A 12,658-nucleotide genomic window follows, 5' to 3' on the forward strand; every position below is an offset into this window, starting at 1 on the left:
TTTTCATTTTTCAGAATAAAGAAAATTTTCTTTCCTGTAATACACACTAGGCAAGACGTCACTCATTAACAAATCACATTTACTTTTTTGTTCTATAGAATTGAATAACAAAGCTTGTAATAATCAGAATTTAGGAACTAAGGAGACAGTTATGGTCATTACCTCCTCCAACCAATTTTTTACACTGTTTGGTAAATATTCGACATCGTCCTTTGTAACAGAAGGAATCACCTGAATCACAAGTTTGTCCATTACGTGCATAAGTGTCAGGCACACAGTATGGAGAAACTCCATTGCAGTATTCAATGAAATCACATTCATCATATGATTTCCTACACTGTATGCCAGCTGCTTTTAGCTAGAATGGAAAAGGAACATAAGAAAAGATTACACATCAATGATACTCAAAGTCTACTTCTCTTCAGATTTTAAATTTTCGCTCATTTTCTTTTTTCCTAAGTTTCTTTTTTTTAAAAAAATTTTTAAATGTTTTATTTATTTCTAGGAGAGAGAGAGAGAGAGACAGCATGAGCAGGGGAGGGTCAGAGAGAGAGGGAGTCACAGACTGAAACAGGCTCCAGGCTCTGAGCTGGCCGTCAGCACAGAGCCCGACGCGGGGCTCGAACACACGAACCGCGAGATCATGACCTAAGCGAAAGTCGGACGCTTAACCGACTAAGCCACCCAGGCGCTCCGTCTTTTTTCCTAAGTTTCAAACAGCAATGAGAAAATTAAGTCTTCTCATTAACTACATAAGTATTGCACAGAAATTTAAATAATTAAATTTACTGTGGATAAAGGAATGGGTAATGCTCGTGAGAGAAGTGAGAAACTCAAAGATAAGTAGACTACCATAATGATTAAAAAAAATAAAGGCAAAAAGTAGAGCTAAGGAATTAATATAAAAATTACTTTCAAAAAGTTACTTCCAACCCATTATGGCTAGCCATATGGTGGACATGGACAGCCTCTCGTTTCTCCATATGATGTTCCTTAAAGCAGAAGTCAGCAACCATTTACAAAACAATAAATATATATCATAAACATTTAGAAAAAAAGTTTCTAGATTTTTTTAAGGTAATTTAAAGACATACAGGAAAAGGTTTATTTCACATATCATATTGTAAACAACCGCAAAAAAAGAAAAACCCAGTAACTTCCTCAATTACATGTGTCTGGTCTTTTCATCACTTACTCTGTAGCTAACAGCTTCCAGGATTCACTTTTTGTATACCTGTCTTCACCAATAAATCTCCAAGTGTCATCACTGCAAACCCTTTCCTCAACGTAAGTCCCAGTTCCTCATTGCTATCATCACTATCCTGTGCAAACTAAGTCAAATTTATTCTAGCTTTCAAAGGTCCTAGAGGCCCAGCCTCTGTAACATTCACCACCCCTCAACATAGGTTTTCTGTATACTTTTTTCCATGCTGTCAAGTATCTGCAATATATAGCAATCCTGACTATATACCATCTTCATGTGATGGGTGGGAAGACAAAACACAATACTCATGTCACCCAAGCTTATAGAGTTAACATTCAAGTCAAAACCAATAATCAAAATTATTTCTAAAGGAAAATAAATATAGGTATAATGAAAAAGTATTAATATCACTTTCTTTAAAATATGCTTCCTTTTATAAATATGTATAAATGGAAATATTATATTTATTCTAATTTCTTCTATTGTTATGACTATCTTTTATAGCAGTTTAAAGGCCACAGAAAATATGAGGGGTAAGTACAGAGACTTCCCATATAACTCTTGCTTAGTACGTACAAAGCCTCTCCTTTAATCGACATCTCCAACTGGAGCGGTACATTGGTTACAGCTGATGAACTTACATGAATTACACCATAATCACTCAAAGTCAATCGTTTATATGAAAGTTCTTTCTCATTATTATATAGTTTATGGGCTTAAACGTATGTATAATGACATGTATCTATTGTTATGATATCATACAAAGTATTTTCACTGTCCTAAAAATCCTTCATGCTCTGCCTGTTCATCTCCCCTTCAGTCCCTGGCAATCACTGATCTTTTTATAGTCCTTTTCATAGTCTTGCCTTTTACAGAATGCCATATATTTGGAATCATAGAATACGTAACCTTTTCAGATTGCCTTCTTTCACCCAACTTCTTTTTTTCAATACTACTTATAAATGTACAGTTCTTCAAATGTTCTTTGAACTAAGTGTTATCATCCTACTTGCTCCTTTATTAAGAGGTATTGATTTTTCTTTACTTGGCTCCCTGATCCCAAAATGGCCTTAAAACTCTAAATGGCTGACTCCTTGTTTTGAAGTGCTTTCTCTTAAAATCTTCCTTTGTTTTTTATTTTGTTTTTAATTTATGCTTATTTTTTCCAAGACTGTCAGTCTGTACATGTAATATGTAATAATTCATTGTCAGGGCTATGAGCCTTTATACAACTAAACAAGTAATGAGTGGGTTAATTTATTGCCTCTGATCACCACACCAGCCTTGACTGCATAGTAAAGAGAGTATTATGTACATCAGAAAACACAGCTTGGGCTATGTAACCTGTGATAATTAGGCCCAAGAACTACTCCAGTCACAATAGCAGTTGTTCACATATCCCTGTTGATATAACTGGTTTAAGTTATTCTCTTTTGATGCAGCAATGTCAGGGAACTTTTTTTTAAATTTTTTTTTTAATGTTTTATTTATTTCTAGGAGAGAGAGAGAGAGAGAGCGTGAACAGGGGAGGGTCAGAGAGAGAGGGAGTCACAGACTGAAACAGGCTCCAGGCTCTGAGNTTAGGCCCAAGAACTACTCCAGTCACAATAGCAGTTGTTCACATATCCCCGTTGATATAACTGGTTTAAGTTACTCTCTTTTGATGCAGCAATGTCAGGGAACTTTTTAAAAAAAATTTTTTTTTAATGTTTTATTTATTTCTAGGAGAGAGAGAGAGAGAGAGACAGCGTGAACAGGGGAGGGTCAGAGAGAGAGGGAGTCACAGACTGAAACAGGCTCCAGGCTCTGAGCTGGCAGTCAGCACAGAGCCCGACGCGGGGCTCGAACTCACGAACCGCGAGATCATGACCTAAGTGAAAGTCGGACGCTTAACCAACTAAGCCACCCAGGCACCCCAGCAATGTCAAGGAACTTAGTAATCTATGATGCTTCTTGTGTTTGATAGTCATTTTTTTAAGTTACACTTAATATAAATAATTAGGACTAAATCATGTCAAATAACGGAAAAGAAGAGAGGAACATCAGAATAGGAGATTCCTGGCTGCATATCCACACAGAAATGCCTGTTTTAACAACTATCCCGAATGACATAATCGGGCTGAAAGGTTCTAGTCCCCAGGGGAAGCAAAAAATCTGAGAGCAGATGCATTGGAAGATGGTAAGAACTGTTTCACTTTACCCACATCATCCATTCCTCAAGGTGGCACAGCTCAATGCCAAGAGAGCCTCTTTTGGCTTGTGATTTCTCTGATGGGGGAAAATGAAAGTGATGAGAATCTTGTTTCCCCAGCCCTGCACAACACTGCCCAAGAGACTTACTTTTGTCTCACCCCACTCAGAACACATAGGGAATTGGGATATTTAAATAGTCTTGGGACACGGAGGAGTAGGGAAAAGAGATGGGGGTTCACAGCAACCAGCACACAGATTACAAGAACCAGCCACATATCCAATTAACTGGCTTACAGACTTCATCAAGAGCCTCACTCATGAGCCAACAGGAGGCCTTGTCTGAAGACACCCACAATTAGCCAACTGACACTCCCAGTACTCCGTACTCATAACCTGCAACCAGAACCACAAACTCTCCAGCAAATGGTGCACGCAAGCCTCCAACAAATGGGCACTATCCTGCAGACAACACATGGAGATGAGCACCTGGCTGGACTTTGTCAAACTGCACAACCTTGAACACTTCAGGCGCTGTTTTATGGACAATTTCTGAGAGGCTCTCCATAGCCAGACAAGCTTTCTAAGATTGAGAGTAGGTGTGCAATCCTAAACTCCACCCCCCTGGAGGTGTGAAACAACCCTGGAAGAGGAGTGGAACAAGCATATCATATTTAAAAAAAAGGTCTGAGAGACCCCCAAACTCTAGCTGGGCTGACTGCCGACTGGTTTCTTTCTCTCTCAAAGCCAGTTAGTAAACACTAGAAGAGACGTGAAACACTTCAAATGTGAAGGCAGCAGTTCAAGACTTCAAGAAACATCAAGAATCAAGGAAACATGATGCCAACAACAGAGGTCTTGTGGAAGACAAATGAAAGAAATGGAAATGTACAAAATGTCTGACAAATATTAAAAATAATCATCATAAGCTCAGACAAGAGAGCACAATTAGACAAATAAACAGAATCAGGAAAACGATACATGAATGAAGTGAGAAGTTTCACAAAGAAGAGAGAAATTATTTCTTTTTCAAAAAAGAACCAAATGGAAGAAATTCTAGATCTGAAGAATACAAGGACTAAACTGAAAAATTCCATTAAAAAGCTCTAAGAGCACAGCTGATCAAGCAGAAGAAACAGTTAACTCAAGGGCCATCATTTAAAATTATCCAGTCAGAAGAACAAAAAAGAAAAAAAGATTAAAGAAAGACTATGGATTGGGGGAGTTAATATGGTGGAAGAGTGAAGGGATCCTGGGCTTGTCTCATCCCTCCCTCGAATATAGCTAGATCGACATCAAGCCATTTTGAATACCTAGGGAATTGTTCTGAGGATTAGCAGAAAAATCTGTATAATTCGAGGGTGAGAACACAACAGGTACATGGTGCAAAGAGATGAATTGGGGAGAGAGAATAGCCACAGTGCTGGTGTCACAGACCAGGGAGAGCCGTTTTCCCAGGAAGAGTAAGATGGGGGCAGCGGGGCAGAAGGAGCAGCGCATTAGATTTGCCCAAGAAAGCACTTCCCTTGAAAGCAACAAGAGAAAAAGAGTGAAAACACCCATAGGGGACTCCATAAGAAACCTGTTCCCCAAAACCACTGACGGGAAAAAGGAGAGAGTTTCAATACCACCAATATTTTTTATGAACAGTGGAGCACAGAGTCTAAAGCGACAGAGGTAGCCGTTGTTGGTGTCCCCAGGAAGAAGCAGGGTAGAGGCCTGGGAGTGTTCAGAGACCTCTAAGCAGTTGCCCTGCTTGGAGTGCCCTTGGTAGAGGTGGTACAGCCTCTCTGTGGGCAAAAGACAGGGCGGGTGCCATCAAGCCGCCACCTTTACCCATTCACCCGTATAGGGACACAGACACTGGCGGAAGGCACAAACCCTGGCACCAGCTGGGTGTTGTGACTTCCCATAAACTCTGAGCCCTTGCCACTGCACAGTGCCATGACAGTTTTCTGGAACAAGCCAGCCACGTGTGGTGACACCCTCCCCCATAAGATCGTTGCGTCTGAATCTCTGAAGTGTGGTGTTTTGAAACACAGCCATACCTGAGATAAAATTCTGGAGAGAGATGCTGCCTGGTAGGCAGACACTTGAGACACAGGGGAAGGCAGGGTGCTGACAGAAGTGGGGGGTACAAGAAGGGTGACCCATACATGATCTGATGTCCATGAGGGCATGAACTTCCTACTCTGGAGACCAAAGAGCAGTGTGAAGCCATTTTACCTTTAGCCCACCAACACTGAAGGACCCTAGGGAGCTAAAGAGCGCCACCAAATGGAGAATAGAGTTTTTACACCAAAACCCCCACAAAATGTGGGGGAAGTAAATGAGAATTTAAAATGCAGGGCTTTAGTGTATGATTAAAGGGAGGTTATTAGCTTAAAACAGATTATTATAGGTGATGAGTATTAACACCAGCTGCTGTATGGAAGTGTCGAATCACTGTATTGCACATGTGAAACTAACATTACACTGTATGTTAACTACTGGAAATTTACATAAAAAGTTAAAAAAATAAAAATAAGACTACCGTACAATCCAATAATCGCACAACAGGCTATTTACCCAAAGAATACAAAAACACTAATTTAAAGGAATACATGCACCCTGATGTTTATAGAAGCATTATTTACAATAGCCAAGATATGAAATCAGCCTAAGTGTCCATCAAGTGATGAATGGATAGGGAAGTGGTATACATATGCCACTATATAACAATATAATAACTTATTATATTATTATATATCACATTATTATATTATAATAATATTCTGGTATATATATACCAGAATATTATTCAGCCATAAAAAAACAATGAAATCTTGCCATTTGCAACAAGAGTATAATGCTAAGCAAAATACTTCAAAGACATATACCATATATTTTCATTCGTATATAGAATTTAAGCAACAAAACAAACAAGGAAAGGAAAAAAATAGAGATAGCCAAAGCAAGAAACAGACTTTTAATTAAAGAAAACATACTGATGGTTATCAAAGGGGAGGTAAGTGGGGGTATGGGTTAAATAGGTAATGAAAATTAAGGAGTGAACTTGTTGTGATGAGCCCAGGGTGATGTATGAAACTGTTGAATTACTACATTGTATACCTAAAACTATTATCACACTATATGTTAACTAACTGGAATTAAAGTAAAAACTTAAAAAATAGACTATTATATCTATAATTTTTTTTATGTAAGCCATACAGTGATCACAAAGAAGAAACCTACAGTGGATACACAAAAGGTAAAGAAAAACAAATTAAAGAATGCCACTACAAGAACTAAATCACAAAAGAAGAGAGTAAGAGAGGAATAAAGAAAAAAAGAACTAAAACAAACCAGGAAATGATTAACAAAATAGCAATAGAAAGTCCTTTTAACTACCAATAATTACTTTAAATGTAAATATATTTTCTCCAATCAAATTTCTATTATAGAACCAAACAATAAGCTAGCTATAGGAAACTCAAACTACCTTTATGGACATCCAAAAACTGAAAGTAAAGGGAAGAAAAAAATACTCTATGCAAATAGTAACCAAAAGAGAGCAGGGTTTGCTATACTTATGTAAGATAAAATAGACTTTCAATTAAATCAGTCACACACACACACAAAAAGAAGCTCAAGAAAATATAACACTTGTAACTACACATGCACAAAATATTGGAATGCCTAAAAACTTTAGGAAATATTGACAGACCAAGGGATAAACAGACAGCAATTCAATAATAGTAGAGAACTCCAGTACCCTACTATTGACATTGGACAGAGTGATCAGAAAGAAAATGAGTAAGAAAATAGCAGGCCTGAATAAAACTATAAACCAAATGGACCTTAAAGACATTTATAGAACATTATGTCCAATAAGAACAAAATACACATTCTTCTCAAGCACATGTAGAACATTCTCCAGGATAAAACATATGTTGGTCCACAAAGCAAGTTTTAGGAAATTTAAGGAAACAAATAACATCTAATATCTCTTCCAAGCACAATGGTAAGAAACTTTAGAGAAAAAAACTGAAAAATTCACAAAATGTAAAATTTACTTAAAAAATTTTTTTTAACATTTATTTATTTTTGAGAGAGAGAGAGAGAGACAGAGCATGAGCAGGAGAGGGGCAGGGAGAGGAAGACACAGAATCCAAAGCAGGCTCTAGACTCTGAGCTGTCAGAACAGAGCCCAACGTGGGGCTCAAACTCACAAATTGTGAGATCATGACCTGAGCCGATGTCAGATGCTTAACCAACGAGTCACCCAGGCACCCCAACAAAATGTATGACTTAACATCATACTCCTGAACTAATGTGTGATAGAAGTAGAGAAAAAGGAAATGAGAAAAAGTTTCTTGAAATAAACAAAAACAAATACAAAAAAACCCAACATACTAAAATGTATGCGATACGGTAAAAGCAGTTCTAAAGAAGTAAGTTTACAGCAATAAATGCCTATATTAAAAAAATCTCAAATAACGTAACTTTACCCCTAAAGGAATTAAAAAAGGAAAACAAAGTCTCCAGTTAGTAGAGGAAAGGAAATAAGAAAGATCATAGCAGAAATAAATGAAATAGATTCTAGAGAGACAATAGGAAAATAATAAATTAAACCAAGAGATGGGTTTTGAAAAGATAAACAAAATGGCAAAACTTTAGCTAGACTACTCAATAAAATAATGAAAGAAAAGAGACACTAAAATTGGTACTATAGAAATACAAAGTATCATAAGAGACATCTATATAATTATCCATGAACAAATTGTATAACACTAGAAGAAATGGATAAATTCCTAGAAACAGGCAATCTACCAAGACTGAATCAAGAAGAAATAGAAATCACAACTAAAGATATTTAATTTGTTATCATACTTCCTAATAAATAAAAGAACAGGACCAGATGGTTTCACAGGTGAGTTCTATGAAATATTTAAAGAACTAATGCTAATGTTTCTCAACTCTCCCAAAAATCAAAAAGGAAGGAATTCTCCCAAACTCATTTTACAAGGCCAACTTTACCCTGATACCAAAGACAGACAAAGACACTACAAAAAAAATAAAAGAAAATTACAGGCTGATATCCCTAATGAATATAGATGCATTCTCAACAAAATACTAGCACACCGAATTCAAGATTAGCACATCAAATTCAAACTCATGATCAAGTGAGATTTATCCCTGGGATGCAAGGATGACACAGAAAGTAATAAGCATAATACATCCCATTAATATAAATAAGGGTAAAATTCATGTAATCCTCTAAAGAAATAGAGAAAAAATATCTGACAAAACCGAACATGCTTTCATAACCAAAGTTCTCAAAAGTTTGGGTATAAAGCAAATGTATCAACATAATAAAGGCCATATATGACAAGCCTTAGCTAACTTAATTTTCAATTGTGAAAAGCTGAAATCTTTTACTGTAAGATTAAGAACAAGGCAAAGTTTTAATTCTTACTACTCCTTTTTAACATAGTACTAAAAGTCCTAGCCAGAGCAATTAGGCAATAAAAAAGAAATAAAAGGCATCCAAATCAGAAAGGAAGAAATAGGGGCGCCTGGGTGTCTCAGTTGGTTAAGCACCGACTTTGGCTCAGGTCATGATCTCAGTCTGTGAATTCCAGCCTCACTTCAGGATCTGTGCTGACAGCTCAGAGCCTGGAGCCTGCTTCAGATTCTGTGTCTCCCTTGCCCTCTGCCCTCCCCCACTCACACACACACTCTCTCCCTCAAAAATAAATATTAAAAAATTTTTAAAAAAAGGAAGGAAGAAGTAAAACTATGGGGAAAAATGGAAAGATGTTGGTCAAGGATACACATTTTCAGCCATAATGTACAGCATGGTGACTATAGTTAATAATGTATATTTGAAAGTTTCTTAGTAAATGTTAAATGTTCTTGCTATGTAAAGTGGTATATGTGTTAACCTTATTGTAATCATTTCACAATATATACCTATATTAAATCATTACTTTGTGTACCTTAAACTTACACAATGTTATATGTCAATTATATCCCAATAAGTTTGGGAACAAAATTTTGAAGAAAAAGCATATTCTTACTCCAATACTATCTGGACATCTGCCATTTACCTTGTTCATAGTTTGCTTCTTTTTCCTGTATATTTCCAGTTAACTGCTCTGAGTGTGGGGCAATTATTCAGGAATTCTCTGAATGCTGTAAAGAGCACTTAACCGATTGTAACAATAACTGAACTGCAAAGTAACAGAGACTTTACCAGAAGATGGTAAAGAGAATTTAGCTAACAACAACAACAACAAACTAATCTAGCTTCCTGACCCATGTGAGGTAGGGTGTTAAAAAATAAGACCTTAAGAGGGTTGCTTCATATGTATGATCATAGGAATATCTCAATAGGTACAAGAAAGATTTGTAACAAGTTGAGAAAGAAGAGTCTTCAGGCATATATACATGGGAGGTCTGGAAATGACAGATTACCAAATGGACTGATGTGTAAGAAGTGTCCAACGTGCTTGGATATAAAACAATGGGAAAGGCTGACAGGATATTGACATGCTTCCCATCTCTTTGAAACAAGTATTTCACAGAAATGCTGATACATAGGAGCACATGTACCCCAATGTTCATAGCAGCACTCTCCACAATAGCTAAAACATGGAAAGAGCCTAAGTGTCCATCAACAGATGAATGGATCAAGAAGATGTGGTTTATCTATACCATGGAATACTACATGGCAATGAGAAACAATGAAATCTGGCCATGTGTAGCAACATGGATGGACCTTGAGGGTGTTATGCTGAGCGAAATAAGTCAGGCAGAGAAGGACAAATATCATATGTTTGCACGTATAGGAGGATTAGGAGGAACTTGACGGAGGAACAAGGGGGAGAAGAAGGGGGGAAATGGTGGGGGAAAGGGAGAGAGGCAAACCATGAGAGACTCTTGAATGCTGACAAAAACTGAGGACTGATGGATGTGGGGGGGAGGAGGGATGGGCATGGAGGAGGGCACTCGTGGGGATGAGCACTAGGTGTTATGTGGAAACCAATTTGACAATAAACTATTTGTAAAAAAACAAAAAAGTAATCTAAAAAAAAAAAGAAACAAATATTTCAGGAACTTTAATGCTGAGCTATTATAAAATAGACTGCCTCTTACCTTGCAATCCTGTGTGCAACATTCCCCAGAACCACATTGTTTATTTGCTTTCACTGAACATGTTTCAGGATCACAGCACTCTTTATGTGTACAATTCTGTAAACAAACAGACAAATTCAAATTGTCTCTTCTGACATCAGTTATGATAATTTGTCTTTTAAGAAACTTGCCAATTTCATCTAAATTGCCAAGTTTATTTACATAAAGTAGTTTTTAATATTCCTTATTTTAAACATATGCAGAATGCGTAGTAATGTATCTTCTTTCATTACTGATAGTGGGAAATATCTTTTTTCTCTCATTTCTCTTTCATCAGAACAGCAAGAGGTTTATCAAGTATATTAATTATTTTCAAAGCACTGGCTTTTATTTTCATTGATATTCATTTTCTGGTTTCTATCTCATTGATTTCTACTTTTATCTTTATCATTAGTTCCTTCTATTTATCTTGGATTTAATTGGACTAATATTTTAGTTAGCTTATGTAGGATTCTAAATAATTGATTTTAGAACTTTCTTCTCTCCATTATAAGCATTCATAACTATAAATTTTCCTTATAATACTGTTTTAACTAAATCTTATAGATTTTGGGGCACCTGGGTGGCTCAGATGGTGAAGCGTCCAACTTTGGCTCAGGTCACCATCTCATGGTTCATGGGTTCAAGCCCCGCATCCGGCTCTGTGCTGACAGCTCAGAGTCTGGAGCCTGCTTCAGATTCTGTCTCCCTCTCTCTCTGCCCCTCCCCCACTCATGCTCTGTCTCTGTCTCAAAAATAAATAAACTAAAAAAAATTTTTTTAAAGATTGTGATGTTATGTTTAAATTTGCACACTGTTAAAAATACATCCTAATTGCTTTTGTAATTTCTTCTTGGAGCCAAGAGCCATTTAGAAGTGGTAGCTTAATTTCTAAATATTTGGGGACTTTTCAAGATATCTTATTATTCTTGACTTCTAATTAAGTCTAAACAAAAATATTCTGAGATTTATTTCATGTCACAAAATATATTATATCCTGATGAATATTCCAAGTTTCCTTTAAATGAGTTTTTATATTAAGTTATTAAATATAGTGGCCTATAAATATCATTATATTAAGGTGGTTGGTAGTATTGTTCAGTTCTTCTATATCCTTCCTGATTTTTTTGCCTAGTTAGTTATTCTATCACTTACTGAGAGATGTGAAATAAACCTGCAAATATGATAGTGTTTCGTGAAATTTGAAGATCTACTGTGTATGTCCATGTAAATATATTTTTATAAATGTATATATATTTATTGTCGTTATACCTTCCTTATGTAGTTAACCTTTTATAATTCTGAAACATTATTTTATCTCATTTTATATATTAATATAGCCCCCTTAGCTCTCTTATTTACTGTTTGCTTGTTATATCCTTTTCCATTCTATTATTTTCCGCCAAACAGAGCATTTGGGCTTAAAATACCTCTCTTGTCTCTTGATTTTTAACTAGTCTGACAATCTCTGGCTTCTGAACAGAGTGCCTGGCCTATTTACATTTAATGTAACTATTAATTTGCATGTATTTCAATTTGTTATTTTGCCATTTGTTTCCATTTGTTTCATCTTGGTTTTGCTCCTCAATTCTTCCCTTCTTGTCTTATTTTGTGCTGATGAAATATGTTTAGCATGTCATTACAATTCCTCTGTTGGCTTTTTAGTTATATCTTTGCATAATTTTTCAATATTTGCTCTGGGATTTATAGTAAGTATCTTTTAAATAGTATAATCTACTTAGAGTTAAGACTGATTTTCTTCAGATAAATTATAGAAACCTTGCAACAGCTTATTTCACCTTTCATATTTAGTGCTTCTACTGTTATATAGATGTAGATATGGAGATACACACACATATACACATAAGTGTGTGTATGTACATATGTATATGTTCATGTGTTTATATGTATATAAACATATATGCATCCATATCCACATGCATACTCATACATATTTGTAATATTTATGTATAAATACATATGTATATACATGTAAATACATATATAGGCACATATATTTATTGTGTATATATGAATGCATAGTAAGTGTATATATTTACATATATGTGCATGTATGTAATGTAGTTAGTAAAATTAAGAGCAGAA

General features: G+C 36.0%; 1 protein-coding gene across 5 annotated transcripts in view; it reads right to left on the reverse strand.

The window, feature by feature from the left end:
• The window catches only part of LOC144235920 (disintegrin and metalloproteinase domain-containing protein 5-like), a 112,753-nt gene that overhangs the window by 39,956 nt on the left and 60,139 nt on the right, over positions 1-12,658 (reverse strand). For 4 of the 5 annotated variants that reach the window (XM_077769533.1, XM_077769531.1, XM_077769535.1 and 1 more), the window contains 2 exons: positions 10,535-10,630; positions 163-358 (listed from right to left, as the gene is read on the reverse strand). In XM_077769533.1, the coding sequence (XP_077625659.1) occupies positions 163-358; positions 10,535-10,630 (292 nt within the window). The remainder of the gene's footprint in view (positions 1-162; positions 359-10,534; positions 10,631-12,658) is intronic. The other variant, XM_077769532.1, reaches the window with a different exon arrangement.

The sequence above is a fragment of the Crocuta crocuta genome, unplaced genomic scaffold, assembly GCF_008692635.1.
Source record: "Crocuta crocuta isolate KB4526 unplaced genomic scaffold, BGI_CrCroc_1.0 scaffold698, whole genome shotgun sequence".
Lineage (NCBI taxonomy): Eukaryota > Metazoa > Chordata > Mammalia > Carnivora > Hyaenidae > Crocuta > Crocuta crocuta.